This window comes from Triplophysa dalaica, chromosome 22 (genome assembly GCF_015846415.1).
Source record: "Triplophysa dalaica isolate WHDGS20190420 chromosome 22, ASM1584641v1, whole genome shotgun sequence".
NCBI classification, from domain to species: Eukaryota; Metazoa; Chordata; class Actinopteri; order Cypriniformes; family Nemacheilidae; genus Triplophysa; species Triplophysa dalaica.
Genome location: NC_079563.1, coordinates 9584391 through 9610072, shown reverse-complemented (window position 1 = coordinate 9610072; position 25682 = coordinate 9584391). Strand labels below are relative to the sequence as shown.

General features: G+C 37.1%; 3 protein-coding genes across 26 annotated transcripts in view; all 3 read right to left on the bottom strand.

Annotated features, from left to right (window-relative positions):
- LOC130411842 (protocadherin gamma-C5-like) overlaps positions 1-25682 on the bottom strand; it is a 136676-nt gene that overhangs the window by 48339 nt on the left and 62655 nt on the right. The window contains exon 1 of one of the 24 annotated variants that reach the window (XM_056736772.1): positions 22471-24947. The exons of 18 other annotated variants lie outside the window; for them this stretch is intronic. In XM_056736772.1, coding sequence (XP_056592750.1) covers positions 22471-24864 — 2394 coding nt within the window. In that variant the 5' untranslated portion in view covers positions 24865-24947. Of the gene's footprint in view, positions 1-2521; positions 5078-7543; positions 10246-22470; positions 24948-25682 lie in introns of those variants that run through there. 5 more of the 24 variants (XM_056736789.1, XM_056736766.1, XM_056736782.1 and 2 more) reach the window with 5 other exon arrangements.
- LOC130412095 (protocadherin gamma-A5-like) lies at positions 11736-14301 on the bottom strand. Its single transcript, XM_056737228.1, has one exon. It carries the CDS (start codon positions 14193-14195, stop codon positions 11736-11738), a length of 2460 nt encoding a protein of 819 aa, XP_056593206.1. The 5' UTR covers positions 14196-14301.
- On the bottom strand, positions 15706-18830 carry LOC130411560 (protocadherin gamma-A3-like). Its single transcript, XM_056736272.1, is given in 2 exon segments — positions 15706-16500; positions 16502-18830. Coding segments are annotated over 2 exon segments (2430 nt in total). The 5' UTR covers positions 18137-18830.

The window sequence follows — 25682 nt, the reverse complement described above, 5'->3', positions numbered from 1 at the left end:
TTTAGGGATAAAACATTTGGTTTAGTTTTTTTAATAACTTATCCGTTTGTCTAACAATACGTGTATTGTAATATATAACGATGATCATCATTTATAAGCATAGTAACATCCGAGTAAGATTGAATCAATACTTTTTCTGGTTCTTCACTCCTTCCTCACTCGATCTTCTCTGGATCCCTGATTCACTTTGACTTTATTACCCATTTACTAACGCTGACACTTTTACTTATTACTTAATTTTTATGTTAACACAATGTTCTTCAAAATATCTTGTATATTATGGCTTGTAACTTTATCATACATAGAGATTGAACCCTTAGAAAAAGAACATTAAAGTTCAAATATTAACTTGTAATAATCAAAAAGGTTCATTCAGGTTATAAGTAACCCTTTGTTATTTGGTATACTGTTAGAAGTTCTTATTGGAACCTTTATTTTGACAAAAGGGGTCCTTTTTTAAGCTTTTCTAAAACGGATAGGATTATGTAGATTTTCTGCTGTTTTGTGGTTGCTGTTCATATAATTCTTATTAATATAATTTTATCATCACAAGTTTAGCCTTCTTAAGTTTACATTTAACATTACATTTACATGAAATTAACTTCATAAAATATTAACATAGTAATACAATCTGTGTCGTTCAGCTGCATTAAGTCAGCAGAAGTCTGTTGTCGTAAAGTGATAGTTCACCCAAAAAATGAAAATTCTGTCATCTTTTACTGTCCCACTGATTGTTTCAAACATGTTTAAATATCATTGTTTTGCTGAAAACAAGGGAAGATATTTGGAAGAATGTAAGATCTCATCCCCCATTTACTGCCATAGTATGGAAAATAAATACTATCGGAGCCAGTAGGGCATGACATTCATCTAAATATCTCCCAGCAGAACAAAGACATTTATACAGGTTTGGAAAAATCAGAGGGTGAGTAAATTATAACGGAATTAAACATTTTGTTTGAAGTACTCAATCCCTTTAAGTGTGAAAGTTTGTTTAATTTTAATTAAGATTATCTAAGACTGAATATTTAACTGAAAAGATGTATTGACTTCTTTTGGTATATTACTGTACATTGCAATGGTATATTACTGTACATTGTATCCGGAAAGTTTTGAGAGTCCATAAATCCAAATTAGAGGAAATAAATTGTTTGGGTTTATATAATCTGTACTATATACAGTGCACAACACAGGCGTAATTCAACAAACAGTCTGAAATAAAAAAATGCTGACAACATCCAGATATAAATCTCGTTTCAGCCAGACGATACCACTGTAGGAGCTCGCATTACAACCTACCTAGAAGACATCTCAGCTTAGATGAAGAGCATCAACTCCAGCTGAACCCTGTCAAGACAGAACTACTTGTGTTTCTGGCACACCCCACGGTGCAACACGATCTCACCATCCAACTTGTCAATGCCACAATCACTCCTTCCAAAACAGCCAGGAACCTCAGAGTCATATTTGATGAACAGCTGTCCTTCAATGATCACATTGCCAAGACAACGCGGTCATGCCGATATGCCTTACTCAAGATTCGACAGATTAGACCCTATCACACTGAGCATGCAGCACAACTCCTTATACAGGCCGTGTTGATCTCAAGGTTGGACTACTGCAATGTTCTACATGCTGGTCTGCCTGCAAAGGCTACCAAAGCACTCCAGCTGGTTCAGAACGCAGCAGCACGCCTTGTCATCCAACAGCCCAAAAGGGCTCACATGCACCCCTTTTTTTCATCTCTCTCCACTGGCACCCGGTTGAATTCCGTATCAGATTCAAGTCACTAATGGTTACCTAACATCACTGGATCTGCACCGGCATACTTTCACACCCTCCTACACTACTACACCCCCCCAAGAACCATGCGTTCAGCAAATACGCTCCATCTTGTATTGCCTTCTCAAGAGGGCAGTAAATCACTTTCCTGGTCATTCTCTTTCACAACTCCTTCCTGGTGGAACCTTCTTCCTAACTCAGTCCGTCAACCACATCTCTCAAAACATTTAAAAAACTACTTTAAACCCAACTCTTCTGTGAATACTTGACAGACAAATGACAAAAATAAACACTACCCACTCTCTTCCTCTCAACAGGTATTGGACTTGCTTTTTTTGAAACTAGTGACTTTGAATTAGCACTTATTATATTATTGCTCCTGTATGACATATCGCTTATTGCTCACTAAACTTTGGATAAAAGTATCTGCTAAGAAATTAAATGTAAATGTAAATAAGCAATCCTCAGAGAAACAATCATGAGGCATCCAGGAGCAGGAGTAGAACAACACAAATGATCATTTAACTTTTATAACCGGACAAAGAGAGAACAGAACAGGGAGTGTAAATACTAACACAACAGAATAATGACTTGAGGCAAAATAAGTCAAAATAGGGAAACAAAAACATGTAAAACCACAACTAAATATCGATAACTGTATCAAACGTTCAAAAACATTTTAATAGAGATTGATAATACACTTTTATATCCTCAAACAAAGAACATTGTAAGGTCTCACCTCTAAAGTCAGGTCATGATTCTCCTGTTCCTGCTTTTCTCTCTGAACTGTCCCCAAACAGCTTTGGCTCACCAGTGTGTTCTGACTGTAGGGCCTGACAAACTTCATGTCACTCATCCTTGAGTCAGTGGTCCCACACATTTCATAATTATACACTTGCTGTAATGTGCCATCCGCATAAACTGGTGGGTAATATGGAATCACAGGTAGATTTGCTCCGGATTTAAAAAACAATTTATTCTGCCTCCATCTGTAGATTTTCACTGAAATTATTGAAATAATTGACACTATAAAGAGCAGTGACACTACAGCAAGAGCCAAAATTAAATAAAAAGTCAGATCGTTGTTATATTCCTTGTCATGTGTAGAATCTGTGAATTCTGAAAGCACTTCAGGAAAATTATCAGCAACTGCCACATTAATGGTGACCACAGCTGAGCGTGAGGGCTGTCCGTTATCTTCAACAACAACAGTGAGTTTTTGTTTCACAGCATCTTTATCAGTCACTTGTCGCACAGTTCTTATTTCTCCATTCTGTAAACCCACTTCAAACAGCGCTCTGTCTGTAGTTTTCTGTAGTTTATAGGAGAGCCAGGCATTCTGTCCAGAGTCCACGTCAACAGCTACAACTTTAGTGACCAGATAACCAACATCTGCAGATCGAGGCACAATCTCAGCCACCACAGAACCAGCAGTTTGTACAGGATACAGAATCTGAGGAGCGTTGTCATTCTGATCTTGGATGAAGATGTTAAGAGTCACGTTGTTGGATAAAGGCGGTGAGCCCCCATCTTGAGCTTTAACTTTCATTTCAAAAGATTTAATTTGTTCATAATCAAATGATTTTTCTGCAAAGATCACACCAGTCTCAGAATTTATGGAAATGTAAGATGTCAGCGGTGATCCATTTAAATCTCCATCAATAATAAAATATGAAATTTTAGCATTCTGCCCCCAGTCCAAGTCTTCTGCTTTGACAGATATAATTGTTTTAGATGGAGGATTATTTTCAGATATAAAAGCATTATATGATTCCTGCTCAAACTGAGGTGCATGATCATTCACATCAGATATCTTCAGTTTTAAAATCTCTTTACTTGAAAGTGGTGGGTTGCCTCCATCAACAGCAGTTATAGTGATATTATACTCTGCTATCTGTTCCCTGTCTAATTCTGAGTCTGTCACCAGATTGTAATAATTAGTCAATGAGGAGATGATTTTAAACGGAGAGTTTATATCAATTGAGCATGAAATCTTACTGTTGTCACCTGAATCTAGATCTTGAACATTTAACATTGCTATTACAGTCCCAGGTGCTGCATCTTCAGATACTGCACTGGAAAAAGACATTATTGTAACTTTAGGTATGTTGTCGTTCACGTCTATGACATCAATAATTATTTCACCCGAGTCAGTCAGACCGCCGGGATCTTTAGCATTGACTTTGATTTTGAACTGCTTGTGTTTTTCATAATCTACGTCACCTATGACTTTAACCTCTCCAGAATCCGCGTCTATAGAGAACAAAGATTTTATTATAGAGGTCACGTGCTCAAAATAATACTTTATATTATTACTTGACTCGTCAGCATCTGTCGCACTCACGGTTGTCACGACTGTACCTTTAGAAGCATTTTCAACAAAGAATGCTTTGTAGGACGATTGGCTAAGCACAGGCGCATTGTCATTTACGTCCAGAACAACGATATTGATCTGCACAGTAGCAGACCGTTGTGGTTTTCCACCATCGAAAGCCGTCAGAACTAAATTATGATGTTTTTCTTTTTCTCTGTCCAATGAAGAATGAAGAATCATTTCGACATTTTTGCTACCATCTTCAGCATTCTGAACATGCAGTTTAAAATGATCGGTGGGGTAAAGAGTATATTTCTGGAGTGTATTCACTCCTACGTCTCGATCTATTGCGCTTTGTAACGGAAATCGCGCACCTAGTACAGCTAATTCATTAATTTCCTTATCGATGATAGCTTTTGGAAATAAAGGACTGTTGTCATTGATGTCTTGTATGTCAACTGTCACACGATAAAGCTCCATCGGGTTATCCAAAACGACATCAAAACTGACACTACACGCGGATATCTCTCCGCATAATTCCTCTCTGTCTATTTTACTCTTAATAATCAGATGTCCGTTCTCCTTGTCCAGTCCAATGTACTCACTGCTCTCCGCGGTGAACACACGCGCTTTTCCTGAAATCAGTCTTTTCGGTTCAAGTCCAAGATCCGAGGCGATATTTCCAACAATCGATCCCACAGACATTTCCTCAGGTATAGAATAACGAATCTGTCCGGTCACTTTAGCGGCAAATAAAGAGAGCGCACATACTGCATAGAATAGCCAAGCATCCACCCAGTCTTTTCCTCTCGACTCCATTTTTGACAAAACAAATTGAGCAGTTGCCTCCAAAACAACGAATTTAAAAGGATGTGGTTTTATGTGGATTAACAAAGCAACGGTCTTTGAAAAGCGATTTGTCGGTCTGTTGTGTAGCATCCAGTATCCCAGTTTATGTGGTCTGTTGGCTATTATGTCAGTGCGTTAGGTTTTTGTTTAAGAAATGGAAAACAGCACCAGAATAAGGATATAAAGGTTGGACAGCGGCACTTAGAGTCGAAATATAGCACTGCATAATGGAAATAACTAAATAAATGTATAAGCATTTAACAAAAAGGCGAACAGTTTATGCGAATGCGTGCAAAGATCTCAACACAAAAGACACGGAAAAACATGATTAGCTTGTAAGTGATGCTAAATCAAACTTAACTAACGTGACCGGAAATCGTTCAGCACCACGGACAGTACTTTTTAGTGCACTTTTTATCTTTTTTCGTCTCTCTTTCTTCACTCCATTCGTTCTCTTTCCTCTGGTGCTTCACTTTGTCTTGCTCACCCTCTTTGTACACTTGATACTTATACACCGTACTTTAAAAAAAGTGAATATAGGCCTATGTATATTCTTTTTTTGACAGTTGACTATAATGTTATAGTTAATGTACAGGGATGCGTTTCTCGATAAATGTGTCTCTTAGCGCGCTACGAAACTCTAAAGCTATAATTACAGTTACGCCTTTTTTAAACGAATTAATGGATATCAATCGTTCGACAATCAATTATTCTCTCTATACAGGGACTGCTTCACTGCGTTATGAGGTAGCGGCGTTCTTTATTAAAAAAAAAACACCTTAGAAATAGTTGAAGTTTCATTTATTAGGACTCATTGGATAAAAATATAACAAATTGCAAACTAAATCCAACCATGAATAACATCTCATTGGGAAATGAGTTATGAACCCATATCACCCTGTAGCCTAGACGTGTTGCCCACTGAAGCTAAGCAGGGCTGAACCTGGTCAGTACCTGGATGTGAGACCTCATTCATTCATTTAACTTGCAATATTATGCCCAAATGCATCAACCCGTACACAAATTGACGGTATGGTCATTTATATCAAAGGTTCTCAAACTTTGGGTCATAAGGAGGGTCACGCAAAGACACTTGCTTTTTTGGTGCATTTAAAAAGTTAAGTCCAGCAACTAACAATTAGACTTGTATAGTTCACACATTTATTTTGGTTGGACATTGGATGCACAAGTGGCACATTTACAGCACGAAGCATGTAGCTTATGGCTGCGTTAATTTAAACATAAAAAATATAATCAGCATTATTAATCACCCTTACAATGTCAAGGGGAAAAAAATATAGGGAATACCATAATTGTGCAGCCCTGTACTGAGATATTTTTATATTGCAGTTAAACTGATTAATTCATGACAAGAACAATACAAATTAAAGAGAGTTATTGGGTGTTTTTTTCCCTATTGTCTATTTAAAACGTGTGCCATGAGATGGCCTTTGATTACACCTGTGTTTGGGAACCCCTCATTTATACTATCATAATATATGTTGCTGTAGTGTCTGTATTTACTCAATAAAAGCGCAGAACGCGGAACATGTAATAAACTGCTATTGCAGGAAAAGCTTCTATTGCTGAATTAAGGGGGTGCTCTGATGATTTTGTCTTGACAAAGTTAGACCAACAAGATCCAAAAGCTGCTGAATTTGCTGTTGTGTCAGGTTAACTGATCTATAATATAACTATTTTATATTTATAATTCTATAACTGCACCATAATTGAAGCCAGGTTTTCACGGAGTAATGCACTTAATTGCTCCGCGGATGGTCCCATTTTTGATTTAGCCCATACGTGCTGTATCGCTGCAGTACCAGTTTGACTAAACTTCCTGCCACAATCTTTCTCTTTAAATATACTCAAAATTAATGGGTTTACCAGATGATGCACCTTTAGATAGTATTATTAAAAAGCTAACAACCATCAGTGTTAAGACGGTTACATTCTTTGCATGAAACAGGTCAACATACTGGTGTGTTTAACGTAAGAATTGCATTTGTATAGACTTCAATGTAAAGAAGCATTTTTTCCACAGTGGCCACTAGTGGAGTGAATGCTATAAGTTTAATACAATGTAAGTCGCTTTGGATAAAAGTGTCTGCCAAATGCTTAAATATATATATATATATAAAATAATACAAATACAAATACAGAAATAGATAAGATCATAAGATATGATATGATAACATAAGATAAGATAAATTAGATTAGATTAGATAAGATTAGAAATGAATAAACGCCCTGTCCATGAGTGTTGGTATCATATTGTACACTACAACGTGGTACCTTGCATACATGAAAGCTGGCTTGTAATTTAAAAATAATTATAATAATTAGATAACAGCTGTCTCCATCAGAGAGCCCTTCAGCTTCTTTTTGTTAAGCAGTTTGTGAAAGACACAAATACACTAGTTTCCATCAAATAAGTGCAAGCAGCATATTATTAATAGTGAAGCCATCCACACTGTCTGTTTATAAATGTATGCATCGGGTTATGTGAAAGAGTGTGGTACAAAAGTACAATAATCCTCAAGAAAGCCAAATAACATGTTTTTAATGTTCAAACATGGTGACATTGTAAATTCTCACCTCTGAATGTAGGTCAACACTATCATGTTCCTGCTTTTCTCTCTGAACTGTCCCCAAACAGCTTTGGCTCACCAGTGTGTTCTGACTGTAGGGCCTGACAAACTTCACGTCACTCATCCTTGAGTCAGTGGTCCCGCACATTTCATAATTATACACTTGCTGTAATGTGCCGTCTGCATAAACTGGTGGGTAATATGGAATCACAGGTAGATTTGCTCCAGATTTATAAAACAACTTATTCTGCCTCCATCTGTAGATTTTCACTGAAATGATTGCAATAATGGAGACAATAAAGAGCAGTGACACTACAGCAAGAGCCAAAATTAAATAAAAAGTCAGATCGTTGTTATATTCCTTGTCATGTGTAGAGTCTGTGAATTCTGAAAGCACTTCAGGAAAATTATCAGCAACTGCCACATTAATGGTGACCACAGCTGAGCGTGAGGGCTGTCCGTTATCTTCAACAACAACAGTGAGTTTTTGTTTCACAGCATCTTTATCAGTCACTTGTCGCACAGTTCTTATTTCTCCGTTCTGTAAACCCACTTCAAACAGCGCTCTGTCTGTAGTTTTCTGTAGTTTATAGGAGAGCCAGGCATTCTGTCCAGAATCCACATCAACAGCCACAACTTTAGTGACCAGATAACCAACATCTGCTGAACGAGGCACAATCTCAGCCACCACAGAACCACCAGTTTGTACAGGATACAGAATCTGAGGAGCGTTGTCATTCTGATCTTGAATGAAGATGTTAAGAGTCACGTTGTTGGATAATGGTGGTGAGCCCCCATCTTGAGCTTTAACTTTTATTTTAAAAGATTTAATTTGTTCATAATCAAATGATTTTTCTGCATAGATCACACCAGTCTCCGAATTTATGGAAATGTAAGATGTCAGTGGTGATCCGTTTAAATCTCCTTCAATAAGAAAATAAGAAATCTTGGCATTTGACCCCGAGTCCATGTCCTCTGCTTTTACAGATAGCACAGTTGTAGTTGGTGGGTTATTTTCAGATATAAAAGCATTATATGATTCCTGCTGAAACTGGGGCGCGTGATCATTCACATCAGATATTTTCAGTTTTAAAATCTCTTTACTAGAAAGACGTGGATTACCTCCATCGACAGCAGTTATAGTGATATTATATTCTGCTATCTGTTCCCTGTCTAATTCTGAGTCTGTCACCAGATTGTAATAATTAGTCAATGATGAGACGATTTTAAATGGAGAGTTTAGATCAATAGAGCATGAAACCTTACTGTTGTCATCTGAATCTAGATCTTGAACATTTAACATTGCTATTACAGTGCCAGCCGCTGCATCTTCAGACACTGCACCTGAAAACGTCATTACTGTCATTTTTGGTATATTATCATTTACATCAATTACATCAAAAATTATTTCACTTGAGTCCGTCAAACCACCTTTATCTTTAGCTTTGACTTTAATTTTGAACTGCTTGTGTTTTTCATAATCTACATCACCTATGACTTTAACCTCTCCAGAATCCGCGTCAATGGAAAACAAAGCTTTTACTACAGAGGTCGCGTGCTCAAAATAATACTGTATATCGTTACTTGACTCGTCAGCATCTGTCGCACTTACTGTTGTCACGATTGAACCTTTGGCAGCATTTTCAACAACCGATGCTTTGTAAGACGATTGGCTAAAAACGGGCGCATTGTCATTTACATCAATAACAACAACATTTATCTGCACAGTTGCGGACCTTTGTGGGTTTCCACCATCGAAAGCTGTCAGAATTAAATTATGATGTTTTTCTTTTTCTCTGTCCAATGGAGAATGAAGAATCACCTCAATGTTTTTGCTACCATCTTCAACATTCTGAACATTAAGCTTAAAATGATCGGTGGGTTGAAGGGTATATTTTTGTAGTGTATTCACTCCCACGTCTGGATCTATTGCGCTCTCTAAAGGAAAGCGCGCACCTGGTACCGCTAATTCACTGATTTCTAGTTCGATTTTAGACTTCTGAAATGCAGGGCTGTTGTCATTTGTGTCTTGTATGTCAACTGTAACGCGATAAAGCTCAATCGGATTATCCAAAATAACATCAAAACTGACACTACACGCGGATATCTCTCCACATAATTCCTCTCTGTCTATTTTACTCTTAATAATCAGATGTCCGTTCTCCTTGTCCAGTCCAATGTACTCACTGCTCTCCGCGGTGAACACACGCGCTTTTCCTGAAATCAGTCTTTTCGGTTCAAGTCCAAGATCCGAGGCGATATTTCCAACAATCGATCCCACAGACATTTCCTCAGGTATAGAATAACGAATCTGTCCTGTCACTTCAGCGGCAAGTAAAGAAAGCGCATATACTGTATAAAATGGCCAACCACACATCCAGCCTTTTCCTCCCGACTCCATTTTTGACAAACGAAGATTAAGCAGAGGCATCCAAAGCAAAATGTATGATTTATGTTAGATGATGATTTAGTAAAATTGCTAAATTCTTCAAGTAAAAATACAGGATAAGGAAAGCGGTTTTTCTGTCTGTTGTGTAGCATCCAGTGTTGCCGTTTATGTTGTGTCTGAATTATGCCTTCGCCTTAGCCTTTGTTGAAGAGAGAGAACGCAAGAATATGTTTACAGAGGATGGACAGCGGCACTTAGAGTCGAAATACAGCACTGCCACTGCACAGTGATCACTTAATGTGGGGAAACATAAAAAAATATTGAAAAATATACAGGAGATAAACACACCATAAAACTGCGCATTGACCCCAGGAGTGACACAATGGTTTAAAAAAGGGATAAAATATATGGTTTAGTTTTTTAATTACTTATCCGTTTTTATTGTATCTAACAATATATGCTTTTTAATGTAAATGATAATCATTTTTAAGCATTGTAAAATCAGATTAGGCTAAGGTTAATTATTACTTTCTCTCTATTGGTTCTTTACTTCTTCCTCACTCCATCTTCTCTCATCACTGATGCTTCACGTTGACTTTTATTTCACATTTACTATTGCTGACACTTTTAATTATTACTTATTTTTATGTTAACATAATTTTATTTAATATATTTTGTATAATAAAGCTTTCTACTTTATCATACCAAGGTGTAAACCTTTATATAGAAATATAATTCATTAATTAAAATTCAAATAATATAGTGTTCTGGTATTTGTTCAGTTTTTTTGTGTCTTATTTTTTTTTATAATAATAATCATCGTTATCATTGAATGCATTGTTTTCTCTGTTTTGTCTTGGTTTAGCATACTTTAAAAGTCACAAATACACTACATTGGTTTCCTACAAATAAAACTATCACTTGTAAAAATTATTGAAGTTTTTTGCTCTAAATGCTAATGACCACATCAAAGCCAATATGGTCAGGTTATGTCACATGCATCAGGAGTGATAGGCCAAGGTGACAAATAAAAGGAGAACAGTGTGTTTCGGTGACAAACCCTGTGAGGTGGTGCTGCACTGTATAATGTGCACAACAAACGGGTAATCCAACAAATAGTCTTATTCAATAAATCCACAATAAACAAACACAAGGCATCTAAGGAGCAGGCGAAGCACATTACAAATAATAACAAGCACTGTGAGGTGTTGCTGCACTGTATAATGTGCACAACAAATGCGTAATCCAACAAATAGTCTTAAACAATGAATCAACAATAAACAAACACAAGGCATCCAAGGAGCAATTGTAGCACAACACAAATGATAACAAGCCCTGTGAGGTGTTGCTGCACTGTATAATGTGCACAACAAATGCGTAATCCAACAAATAGTCTTAAACAATAAATCCACAATAAACAAACACAAGGCATCCAAGGAGCAATTGTAGCACAACACAAATGATAACAAGCCCTGTGAGGTGTTGCTGCACTGTATAATGTGCACAACAAATGCGTAATCCAACAAATACTCTTTAACAATAAATCCACAATAAACAAAAACACAGGGCATCCAAGGAGCAATTGAAGCAAAACACAAATGATCATTTTTCTTTTATGACCGGCCAAAGAGAGAAGAGAACAGGTGTAAATACTAATGCATGAGAGTGACTAAGTAAATAAACACAGGTGAACTGAGAACACAGGAAACTTATTAAAATCAGGTTAACAAAAACAGGTAAAACCACAACTAAATATCCATAACTGCTTCCAGCACTCAAAAACATTTTAATAGAGATTGATGAGACACTTTTAAATCCTCAAACAAAGAACATTATAAGGTCTCACCTCTAAGGTCAGTTCATGATTCTCCTGTTCCTGCTTTTCTCTCTGAACTGTCCCCAAACAGCTTTGGCTCACCAGTGTGTTCTGACTGTAGGGCCTGACAAACTTCACGTCACTCATCCTTGAGTCAGTGGTCCCGCACATTTCATAATTATAAACTTGCTGTAATGTGCCATCCGCATAAACTGGTGGGTAATATGGAATCACAGGTAGATTTGCTCCAGATTTATGAAATAACTTATTCTGCCTCCATCTGTAGATTTTCACTGAAATGATTGTAATAATGGAGACAATAAAGAGCAGTGACACTACCGCCAGAGCCAAAATTAAATAAAAAGTCAGATCGTTATTATATTCCTTGTCATGTGTAGAGTCTGTGAATTCTGAAAGCACTTCAGGAAAATGATCAGCAACTGCCACATTAATGGTGACCACAGCTGAGCGTGAGGGCTGTCCGTTATCTTCAACAACAACAGTGAGTTTTTGTTTCACAGCATCTTTATCAGTCACTTGTCGCACAGTTCTTATTTCTCCATTCTGTAAACCCACTTCAAACAGCGCTCTGTCTGTAGTTTTCTGTAGTTTATAGGAGAGCCAGGCATTCTGTCCAGAATCCACATCAACAGCTACAACTTTAGTGACCAGATAACCAACATCTGCTGAACGAGGCACAATCTCAGCCACCACAGAACCACCAGTTTGTACAGGATACAGAATCTGCGGTGCGTTGTCATTCTGATCTTGAATGAAGATGTTAAGAGTGACGTTGTTGGATAAAGGCGGTAAGCCCCCATCTTGAGCTTTCACTTTTATTTTAAAAGATTTCAATTGTTCATAATCAAATGATTTTTCTGCATAGATCACACCAGTCTCAGAATTTATAGAAATGTAAGATGTCAGTGGTGATCCGTTTAAATCTCCATCAATAAGAAAATATGAAATTTTGGCATTTGGCCCCCAGTCCATGTCTTCTGCTTTGACAGATCGTATAGTTGTAGATGGAGAATTATTTTCAGATATAAAAGCATTATATGATTCCTGCTTAAACTGAGGTGCATGATCATTAACATCAGATATCTTCAGTTTCAAAATCTCTTTACTTGAAAGAGGAGGATTACCTCCATCAACGGCAGTAATACTAATATTATACTCTGCTATCTGTTCCCTGTCTAATTCTGAGTCTGTCACCAGATTGTAATGATTAGTTAATGATGAGACGATTTTAAATGGTGAGTTTATATCAATAGAGCATATTATCTTACTGTTTTCACCTGAATCTAGATCTTGAACATTTAACATTGCTATTACAGTGCCAGGTGCTGCATCTTCAGATACTACACTGGAAAAAGACATAATATTTATTTTTGGTTTATTATCGTTTACATCAATTACATCAATAATTATATCACTAGATTCAGTCAAACCTCCGTTATCTTTAGCTTTGACGTTGATTGTGAACTGTTTATGTTTTTCATAATCTATGTCACCTATGACTTTGAGCTCACCAGAATCCGCGTCTATAGAGAACAAAGATTTTACTGTATTGGTCGAGTGCTCAAAATAATACTGTATATTGTGACTCGACTCGTCAGCATCTGTCGCACTTACTGTTGCCACGACTGTACCTTTTGCAACGTTTTCAACAGCTGATGCTTTGTAAGACGATTGGCTAAACACGGGCGCATTGTCATTTGCATCAAGAACAAAAATATCAATTTGCACAGTTGCAGATCTTTGGGGTTTTCCACCATCGAACGATGTCAGGATTAAATTATGATGTTTTTTCTTTTCTCTGTCTAACGGAGAATGAAGAATCATCTCGACGTTTTTGCTAAGACCAGCACCACTATGAATATTCAGTTTAAATTGATCGGTGGGGTAAAGTGTATATTTTTGTAGTGTATTCACTCCCACGTCTGGATCTATTGCACTTTCTAAAATAAAGCGCGCACCTGGTACCGCTAATTCACTGATTTCTAGTTCAATTTTAGATTTTGGAAAGACAGGGCTGTTGTCATTGATGTCTTGTATGTCAACTGTCACACGATAAAGCTCCATCGGGTTATCCAAAATAACATTAAAACTGACACTACACGCGGATATCTCTCCACATAATTCCTCTCTGTCTATTTTACTCTTAATAATCAGATGTCCGTTCTCCTTGTCCAGTCCAATGTACTCACTGCTCTCCGCGGTGAACACACGCGCTTTTCCTGAAATCAGTCTTTTCGGTTCAAGTCCAAGATCCGAGGCGATATTTCCAACAATCGATCCCACAGACATTTCCTCAGGTATAGAATAACGAATCTGTCCTGTCACTTCAGCGGCAAGTAAAGAAAGCGCATATAATGCATATAATAGCCAACCATACACCCAGCCTTTTCCTCGCGTCACCATTTTTGACAAACGAAGATTAAGCAGAGGCATCCAAAACAAAATGTATGATTTATGTAAGATGATGGTTTAGTAAAAATGCTAAATTCTTCACGTAAAAAATAAGGATATGGAAAGCGGGTTTTCTGTCTGTTGTGTAGCATCCACTGGTGCCGTTTATGTTGTGTCTGAATTATGCCTTCGCCTTAGCCTTTGTTGAAGAGAGAGAACGCAAGAATATGTTTACAGAGGATGGACAGCGGCACTTAGAGTCGAAATACAGCACTGCCACTGCACAACGATCAGTCACTGTGGGGAAACATAGCAAAGTATTGAAAAATATACAGGAGATAAACACACCATAAAACTGCGCATTGACCCCAGGAGTGACACAATGGTTTAAAAAAGCAGGAATAAAATATATGGTTTAGTTTTTTTAATTACTTATCCGTTTTTATTGCATCTAATAATATATGCATTGTAATGTATATGATAATCATTTTAAAGCATTGTAAAATCAGATTAAGCTAAGGTTAATTATTACTTTCTCTCTATTGGTTCTTTACTTCTTCCTCACTCCATCTTCTCTCATCACTGATGCTTCACGTTGACTTTTATTTCACATTTACTATTGCTGACACTTTTACTTACTACTTATTTTTATGTTAACATAATTTTATTTAATATATTTTGTATAATAAAGCTTTCTACTTTATCATACCAAGGTGTAAACCTTTATATAGAAATACTAAATATCCATCAATAATTGAAATTAAAATAATACAGTGTTCTGGTATTTGGTCAATTTGTTATGGCTTATCGTTTTAATAATTATAATAATTTTCATCATCATCATCATTGACTACATTGATTTCCCTGCTTATGTCTTGATTTAGCATTCCTTAAGTCACAAAAACACTACAATTATTTTCTACAACAAAAAAACTTTAAATAAATATTGAAGTTATTCGCTTTAAATGCTACTGACCACTTCTAAGCCAATATGGTCAGGTTATGTCACATGCATCAGGAGTAATAGGCCAAGGTGACAAATAAAAGGAGAACAGTGTGTGACAAGCCCTGCATTGAGGTGTTGCTGCACTGTGTAATGTGCACAACAAACGCGTAATCCGACAAATAGTCTTAAACAATAAATCCACAATAAACAAACAAAAGGCATCCAAGGAGCAGGCGAAGCACAACACAAATGACGACAAGCCTTGTGAGGTGTTGCTGCACTGTATAATGAGCACAACAAATGTGAAATCCAACAAATAGTCTTAAACAATGAATCCACAATAAACAAACACAAGGCATACAAGGAGCAATCGTAGCACAAAACAAATGATAGTTTAACTGTTATAATAGGCCAAAGAGAGTACAGAAGAGGTGTGAATACTAATGCAAGAGAGTGTCTAATGACTTAAGTAAATAAACACAGCCGAACTGGGAACATGGGAAACCAAGTCAAAACATGTTAACAAAAACATATAAATCCGCAACTAAACATTCTTAACTGTTACCAGCGCTCAAAAACATTTTAATAAAGATTGATGAGACACTTTTATATTCTCAAACAAAGAACACTGTAAGCTCTCACCTCTAAAGTCAGGTCATGATTCTCCTGTTCCTGCTTTTCTCTCTGAACTGTCCCCAAACAGCTTTGGCTCACCAGTGTGTTCTGACTGTAGGGCCTGACAAACTTCACGTCACTCATCCTTGAGTCAGTGGTCCCGCACATTTCATAATTATACACTTGCTGTAATGTGCCATCCGCATAAACTGGTGGGTAATATGGAATCACAGGTAGATTTGCTCCGGATTTATGAAATATCCTATTTTGCCTCCATCTGTAGATTTTCACTGAAATTATTGCAATAATGGAGACTATAAAGAGCAGTGACACTACAGCAAGAGCCAAAATTAAATAAAAAGTCAGATCGTTGTTATATTCCTTGTCATGTGTAGAGTCTGTGAATTCTGAAAGCACTTCAGGAAAATGATCAGCAACTGCCACATTAATGGTGACCACAGCTGAGCGTGAGGGCTGTCCGTTATCTTCAACAACAACAGTGAGTTTTTGTTTCACAGCATCTTTATCAGTCACTTGTCGCACAGTTCTTATTTCTCCATTCTGTAAACCCACTTCAAACAGCGCTCTGTCTGTAGTTTTCTGTAGTTTATAGGAGAGCCAGGCATTCTGTCCAGAATCCACATCAACAGCTACAACTTTAGTGACCAGATAACCAACATCTGCTGAACGAGGCACAATCTCAGCCACCACAGAACCACCAGTTTGTACAGGATACAGAATCTGCGGTGCGTTGTCATTCTGATCTTGAATGAAGATGTTAAGAGTCGACGTTGTTGGATAAAGGCGGTAAGCCCCCATCTTGAGCTTTCACTTTTATTTTAAAAGATTTCAATTGTTCATAATCAAATGATTTTTCTGCATAGATCACACCAGTCTCAGAATTTATAGAAATGTAAGATGTCAGTGGTGATCCATTTAAATCTCCATCAATAAGAAAATATGAAATTTTAGCATTTGGCCCCCAGTCCATGTCTTCTGCTTTGACAGATAGTATAGTTGTAGATGGAGGATTATTTTCAGATATAAAAGCATTATATGATTCCTGCTCAAACTGAGGTGCATGATCATTAACATCAGATATCTTCAGTTTCAAAATCTCTTTACTTGAAAGAGGTGGATTACCTCCATCAACAGCAGTTATAGTGATATTATACTCTGCTATCTGTTCCCTGTCTAATTCTGAGTCTGTCACCAGATTGTAATGATTAGTTAATGATGAAACGATTTTAAATGGAGAGTTTAGATCAATAGAGCATGAAACCTTACTGTTGTCACCTGAATCTAGATCTTGAACATTTAACATTGCTATTACAGTGCCAGCCGCTGCATCTTCAGACACTGCACCTGAATAAGACATTATAGTAATTTTTGGTATATTATCATTTACATCAATTACATCAATAAATATTTCACTTGAGTCCGTCAAATCTCCGTGATCTTTAGCATTGACTTTGATTTTGAACTGCTTGTGTTTTTCGTAATCGATGTCACCTATGACTTTAACCTCGCCTGAATCCGCGTCAATGAAAAACAAAGCTTTTATTGTAGAGGTCGCGTGCTCAAAATAATACTGTATATTGTGACTCGACTCGTCAGCATCTGTCGCACTTACTGTTGTCACGACTGAACCTTTGGCAGCATTTTCAATAACTGATGTCTTATAAGACGATTGGCTAAACACAGGCGCATTATCATTTACATCAAGAACAACAATATTTATCTGCACAGTTGCGGACCTTTGTGGTTTTCCACCATCGAAAGCTGTTAAAATTAACTGATGATGTTTTTCTTTTTCTCTATCCAATGGAGAATGAAGAATCATCTCGACGTTTTTGCTACCATCTTCAGCATTCTGAACATTCAGTTTAAAATGATCGGTGGGGTAAAGAGTATATTTCTGGAGTGTATTCACTCCCACGTCTGGATCTATTGCGCTCTCTAACAGAAAGCGAGCACCTGGTACCGCTAATTCACTTATATTTTTTTCTATTTTTGATTTCGGAAACGCAGGACTATTGTCATTGATGTCTTGTATGTCAACTGTAACTCGATAAAGCTCCATCGGGTTATCCAAAATAACATTAAAACTGACACTACACGCGGATATCTCTCCACATAATTCCTCTCTGTCTATTTTACTCTTAATAATCAGATGTCCGTTCTCCTTGTCCAGTCCAATGTACTCACTGCTTTCCGCGGTGAACACACGCGCTTTTCCTGAAATCAGTCTTTTCGATTCAAGTCCAAGATCCGAGGCGATATTTCCAACAATCGATCCCACAGACATTTCCTCAGGTATAGAATAACGAATCTGTCCGGTCACTTCAGCGGCAAGTAAAGAAAGAACACATAATGTATGTAGTAGCCAACCATTCACCCAACCTTTTCTTCTTGACTCCATTTTTTTGCGAAACAAAGATTGAGCAGAGGTAGACAAAGCAAAATGTACGATAAATATTAGATGATGATTTAGTCCAAATGGAGATTGATAAGCCTATACTTCAAAAACCTGGAGACGGAAAGCGATTTTCGGTCTGTTATCTACCATCCAGTGTTGCCGTTTATGTTGTGTCTGAATTATCCCTTTGCTTTTGCCTTTGTTGAAGAGAGAGAACGCAAGAATATGGCTACAGAGGTTGGACAGCGGCACTTAGAGTCGAAATACAGCACTGCCACTGCACAATGACCACTTATTGGGGGGAAACATTACAACAAATTTAAAAATATACAGGAGCTAAACAAACCAACTACGCACAGAACTCAGCAGAGACGGAATGGTTTAAAAGTGCAAGTATAAAATATTTGGTTTAGTTCTTTTAACTACTTATGCGTTTATATTACATTTTACAAAAGGCCTGTGTATTGTAATGTTTAACTATGATAATCATTTCTGTGCATTGTAAAATCAGAGTACGGTTTAAATAATACTTTCTCTGTATTGGTTCTTCTCTTATCCCTGATGCTTCAATCTGACTTTATTACCCATTTACCACTTACACCTTTACTTAATACTTATGTTTATGTTAACACAATATTATTCAATATATTTTGTATATTATGGCTTGGTATTTTATCACACCAAGGACTATACCTTAGTGAAGAAATGCTAAATATCCATAATTAATTGAAATTCAAATAATATAGGAACGGTTTCCTGGACAGGGATTAGACTAGTCCTAGACTAAAATAAATTCTAGAGCTGTCCAAACCGAAAACAACTTGCACTGACATATCCAAAATTACACCATTGCTTTTGTGTTGTCTCAAAATGCAAACAATACTGTTTTTAGTAAGGCAGGTTTGGTAAACTATTTAAATGTCCTGATTAAACCAAGGCCTAGTCCTAATTTAAAATAATCCCTGTCTGGGAATCCATCCCATGGTGTTCTAGTATTTGGTAAATTTTTTATGGATTACCTTTTTAAAAATAATAATAATCATCATCATCACTGACTGCGTTGTTTCCTCTGTTCATGTCTTGCTTTAGCATTCCTCAAAAGCCACAAATAAAGTACATTGATTTTCTACAAAAAACAACAACACTTGTAATCATTATAAAAGTTATATGCTCTAAATGTTACTGGCTACTTCTAAGCCACTATTGTCGGGTTATGTCACATGCACAAGGAGTAAAAGGCAAAGGTGTCAAATTAAAGGAGAATATAGTGTTTGGGTGACAAGCCATGTGAGATGTTGCTGTATATGAAGTGCACTACCGATTTAAGTAATTCAACTCGGGTGAACTGAGAACAGAGGAAACTTAGTCACAACAGGTTAACAAAAACAGATAGAACCACAACTAAATAACAAAAACTGTTACAATCGCTCAAAAACATGTTTAATACAGATTGATGAGACACTTTTAAATCCTCAATCAAAAAACATTGTTAGGTCTCACCTCTAAAGTCAGGTCATTATTCTCCTGTTTCTGCTTTTACCTCTGAACTTTCCCCAAACAGCTTTGTCTCACCGGTGTGTTCTGACTGTAGGGCCTGACAAACTTCACATTATAGGGTTAGGAGAACAGTGAGAGCCAAAACTACATACAAATCTAATTGTTGTCAAATTGTTGTTATATTACTTGTAGAGTCTGTGTTTTATGGAAGCATTTCAGGAAAATGATCAGCAACTGCCACATTAATGGTGACCACAGCTGAGCGTGAGGGCTGTCCGTTATCTTCAACAACAACAGTCCGTTTCTGATTCACAGCATCTTTATCATAACACAACAACATCTTTCTCCATTCTGTAAACCCACTTCAAACAGATTTCAGTAGTTTATATGAGAGCCAGGCATTCTGTCCAGAGTCCACATCAACAGCTACAACTTTAGTAACCAGGTAACCAACATCTGCAGAACGTGGTCCAATCTCAGCCACCACAGAACCACCAGTTTGTACAGGATACAGAACCTGAGGTGAGATGTCATTCTGATCTTGGATGAAAATGGTAATCAAATGATTTTTCTGCATAGATCACATCTGTCTCTGAATTTATTGAAATGTAAGATGTCAGTGGTGATCCATTTAAATCTCCTTCAATACAAAGTGAGAAATCTTCACATTTGGCTCCCAATTCATGTCTTCTGCTTTGACAGATAAAATATTTGTAGATGGTGGGTTATTTTCAGATATAAAAGCATTATACGATTCCTGCTCCAACTGAGGTGCATAATAATTAACATCAGATATTTTCAGTTTTAAAATCTCTTTATTTGAAATAGGTGGATGTCCTCCTCAACAGCAGTTATATCCTGCTATCTTTTCCCTGTCTAATTCTGAGTCTGTCACCAGATTGTAATAATTGACTAATGATATGATTTTAAATGCAGAGTTTATATCAATAGAGCATGAACTCTTACTGTTGTCACCGGAGTCTAGGTTTTGAACATTTAACATTGCTATAATAGTGCCAGGTGCTGTATCTTCAGACACTGCACCTGAAAATGACATTATTAAAGCCCGGCAAAGCTATGGGTTACAGTGCATTTTTCTAAAAGCTAAGGGCGTTGTGGCGCGAAGCGGAGTGCCTAAAACCCCCTTAGCTGTTATAAACTGCACTGTAACCGACTGCTTCAGGGGGCTTTTTGCTTTTATAAAACGATTATTCAATATGCGTAGCAAGGTTTTATATAATAAAGTAAATGAATGATATATAGGCTTTGTAATGTGGTCAGCCTTTTTAAATCAGGGTATTTAGAACTTGGCTCAGAACTTGGCCCAGCCAATCAGAATCAAGGACCAGAACTGACTGTTTTATACTGTCATTCTTGGTATATTAATACTTAAATCCATGACATCAATAACTATCTAACTAGATTCAGTCAAACTACCGTTATCTTTAGCTTTGACTTTGATTTTGAATTACTTGTGTTTTTCGTAATCTATGTCACCATTACTTTTACCTCACCAGAATCCCTGTTCAATGATAACAAAGATTCTTATGCAGATGTCACATCAAAATAATACTGTATATTGTATGCACTGGTACTAGATTTGTCTTGCTGATACCGATTGTTCAGTTCAGAGTGATATTTGTCGATGACAATATGTATTCTCAAGAATAAATTTAAATTTCTTATCTTTCTAAATGTTGTTTATATTATGGCTGTTACAATTGAACATCAAGCTTGTGATGATTTTAAGAAACAATTTAGTATAAACTTTAAAACACCCAAGATAGTGAACAATAGCGTTTATCGTCATATACAAATTATTAGCCGCTATTCTGTGCATCTTTAATAATAATCATTGACATTGTTTACTCTGTTTATCTCTTGCTTTAGCATTATTTAAGTCACAAATACACTATATTGGTTTTCTACTACAAAAAAACACTTATAATAATTATTGAAGTTATTTGCTCTAAATGCTATGACCTCTAAACCAATATTGTGAGGTTATCAGATGCAACAGAAGTGAAAGGCTAAGGGTCAAATAAAGGGAGAACAGGTGTTTGGATGACAAGCCCTGTTACATGTTGCTGTACAATATGAAGCGCATGTCAAAGGCGTAATCCTATAAACAGTGTTTAATAGTATATCCACAGAGAAAACAAAGATAATGCGTCCAGAAGCAGTCGAAGCACAATTCCATTCCATTCCATTTTCTACCGCTTATCCGAACTACCTCGGGTCACGGGGAGCCTGTGCCTATCTCAGGAGTCATCGGACATCAAGGCAGGATACACCCTGGATGGAGTGCCAACCCATCGCAGGGCACACACACTCACTCATTCACTCACGCACTCACACCCTACGGACAATTTTTTCCAGAGATGTCAATCAACCTACCATGCATGTCTTTGGACCAGGGGAGGAAACCGGAGTACCCGGAAGAAACCCCCAAGGCACGGGGAGAACATGCAAACTCCACACACACAAGTCGGAAGCGGGAATCGAGCCCCAAACCCTGGAGGTGTGAGGTGAACGTGCTAACCACTAAGCCACGTGCCCCCCCCCCCCCCCATCGAAGCACAATACAAATAATAATTTAACTTTTATAACCGGCCAAAAAGAGAACAGAATAGGTAGTGTTAATACAAATGCAAGAGAGTGACTTAAGTAAATAAACACAGATGAACTGAGAACACAGAAAACTTGGTCAAAGCTGATAAACAAAAACAGGGAAAACCAAAACTAAATATCCAAAACTGTTACCAGCGCTCAAAAACATATTTATACAGATTGATGAGACACTTTTAAATCCTCAAACAGAGAACATTGTAAGGTCTCACCTCTAAAGTCAGGTCATTATTCTCCTGTTCCTGCTTTTCTCTCTGAACTGTCCCCAAACAGCTTTGGCTCACCAGTGTGTTCTGACTGTAGGGCCTGACAAACTTCACATCACTCATCCTTGAGTCAGTGGTCCCGCACATTTCATAATTATACACTTGCTGTAATGTGCCATCCGCATAAACTGGTGGGTAATATGGAATCACAGGTAGATTTGCTCCCGATTTATAAAACAACTTATTCTGCCTCCATCTGTAGATTTTCACTGAAATGATTGCAATAATTGAGACTATAAAGAGCAGTGAAACTACAGCAAGAGCCAAAATTAAATAAAAAGTCAGATCGTTGTTATATTCCTTGTCATGTGTAGAGTCTGTGAATTCTGAAAGCACTTCAGGAAAATTATCAGCAACTGCCACATTAATGGTGACCACAGCTGAGCGTGAGGGCTGTCCGTTATCTTCAACAACAACAGTGAGTTTTTGTTTCACAGCATCTTTATCAGTCACTTGTCGCACAGTTCTAATTTCTCCGTTCTGTAAACCCACTTCAAACAGCGCTTTGTCTGTAGTTTTCTGTAGTTTATAAGAGAGCCAGGCATTCTGTCCAGAGTCCACATCAACAGCCACAACTTTAGTGACCAGATAACCAACATCTGCAGATCGAGGCACAATCTCAGCCACCACAGAACCACCAGTTTGTACAGGATACAGAATCTGAGGAGCGTTGTCATTCTGATCTTGGATGAAGATGTTCAGAGTCACGTTGTTGGACAAGGGTGGTGAGCCCCCATCTTGAGCTTTAATTTGGATTTTGAAAGATTTCAATTGTTCATAGTCAAAAGATTTTTCTGCATGAATCACACCACTTTCAGAATTTATGGAAATGTAAGATGTCAGTGGTGATCCATTTAAATCTCCATCAATAAGGGAATAAGAAATTTTGGCATTTAGCCCCCAGTCCATGTCTTCTGCTCTAACAGATATAATAGATGTAGATGGTGGGTTATTTTCAGATATAAAAGTATTATATGATTCCTGCTCAAACTGAGGTGCATGATCATTCACATCAGATATCTTCAGTTTCACAGTTTCTTTAATTGAAAGTGGTGGGTTGCCTCCATCAACAGCAGTTATAGTGATATTATACTCTGCTATCTGTTCCCTGTCTAATTCTGAGTCTGTCACCAGATTGTAATAATTAGTCAATGATGAGACGATTTTAAACGGAGAGTTTAGATCAATAGAGCATGAAACCTTACTGTTGTCATCTGAATCTAGATCTTGAACATTTAACATTGCTATTACAGTACCAGGTGCTGCATCTTCAGATACTGCCGTCGAAAAAGACATTAGTGTAATTTTTGGTACATTATCATTTACATCAATTACATCAATAATAATGTCACTAGAGTCAATCAACCCGCCGTGATCCTTAGCTTTAACGTTAACTATAAACTGCTTGTTTTTTTCGTAGTCTATGTCACCTATGACCGTTACCTTCCCAGAATCTGCATTAATAGAAAACAAAGCTTTTATTGTAGAGGTAGCGTGCTCAAAATAATACTGTATATTGTGACTCGACTCGTCAGCATCTGTCGCACTTACTGTTATCACTACTGAACCTTTAGCAGCATTTTCAAAAACTGATGCTTTGTAAGACGATTGGCTAAACACGGGCGCATTGTCGTTTACATCAATAATTATTATATTTATTTTCACGGTTGCTGATCTTTGTGGTTTTCCACCATCGAAAGCAGTCAAAATTAAAGTATGGTGTTTTTCTTTTTCTCTGTCTAATGGAGAATGAAGTATCATCTCGACGTTTTTGCTAAGACCAGCACCACTATGAACATTCAGTTTAAAATGATCGGTGGGGTGAAGAGAATATTTCTGTAGTGTATTCACTCCCACGTCTGAATCTATGGCGCTTTCTAAAACAAAGCGAGCACCTGGTACCGCTAATTCACTGATTTCTAGTTCGATGTTAGATTTCTGAAACGCAGGACTATTGTCATTGATGTCTTGTATGTCAACTGTCACACGATAAAGCTCCATCGGGTTATCCAAAATAACATCAAAACTGACACTACACGCGGATATCTCTCCACATAATTCCTCTCTGTCTATTTTACTCTTAATAATCAGATGTCCGTTCTCCTTGTCCAGTCCAATGTACTCACTGCTCTCCGCGGTGAACACACGCGCTTTTCCTGAAATCAGTCTTTTCGGTTCAAGTCCAAGATCCGAGGCGATATTTCCAACAATCGATCCCACAGACATTTCCTCAGGTATAGAATAACGAATCTGTCCGGTCACTTTAGCGGCAAATAAAGAAAGCGCATATACTGTATAGAATATCCAGCTATAAACCAAGCCTTTTCTTCCCGGCTCCATTTTTTTAGCAACGATTGAGCAGAGTCTTAACAAAGCGCACTGTATGCTACAATTTAGATTGTTTCAGTCAAAATCCAAAATTGCTGTACTTTAAGAAAATTGGAGACGAAAATGGGATTTGTCGGTCTGTTAGCATCCAGTATGTTTTCTGAATTATGGATTTGCTTTAGTCTTTGTGGAAGAGAGAGATAATGCAAATATAAGTCTACAAAGGTTAGACAGCGGCACTTAGAGACGAAATACAGCATAGCAGTATGATCACGTACTAAACAAAAACATTGCACAGCACTGCCAAACAATTCACAACATTCCAGCGCTCAGACCTCAACATATACGAAATGATAAGAAATGTAAGGATATAATGTTTTTGTATTGTTTTTAGGAGGGCCAGTTATCAATATATCACATTTAGTTATGTTGTGTATAATCACATAGCCTTTAACTATGATAATAATTTATGAGCACTGTAATGTGACAGTAAGTTTTAATTAATGCGTTATCATGGTTTTGTGATATCACTCCCTCCTTATACATTACTTTCTTAAATATTAATAAAACTTTATTTACTGTAACAGGCCAATGTCATGCTCTAGCCTATCTTTACTGTACCAAAGAATGTAGATTAATCATTAATGCTTAGGATTTTTATATTATTCCACATTCATACGATATAGTCCTCTGATATGTCATAGTTTTGTAATTGATAATTTTTATATAAATTATAATAACAATCCAACTAACCACAACCATTGACTGGTGCGGAATGTCTTTTGATTTATTTATAGCTTTCTGTAAATGTCATAAATTCACTACATTGA

Excerpts from the sequence above, each read along its gene's own strand:
- LOC130412095 (XM_056737228.1), bottom strand. The coding sequence starts at position 14,195 with ATGCCTCTGCTTAATCTTCGTTTGTCAAAAATGGTGACGCGAGGAAAA.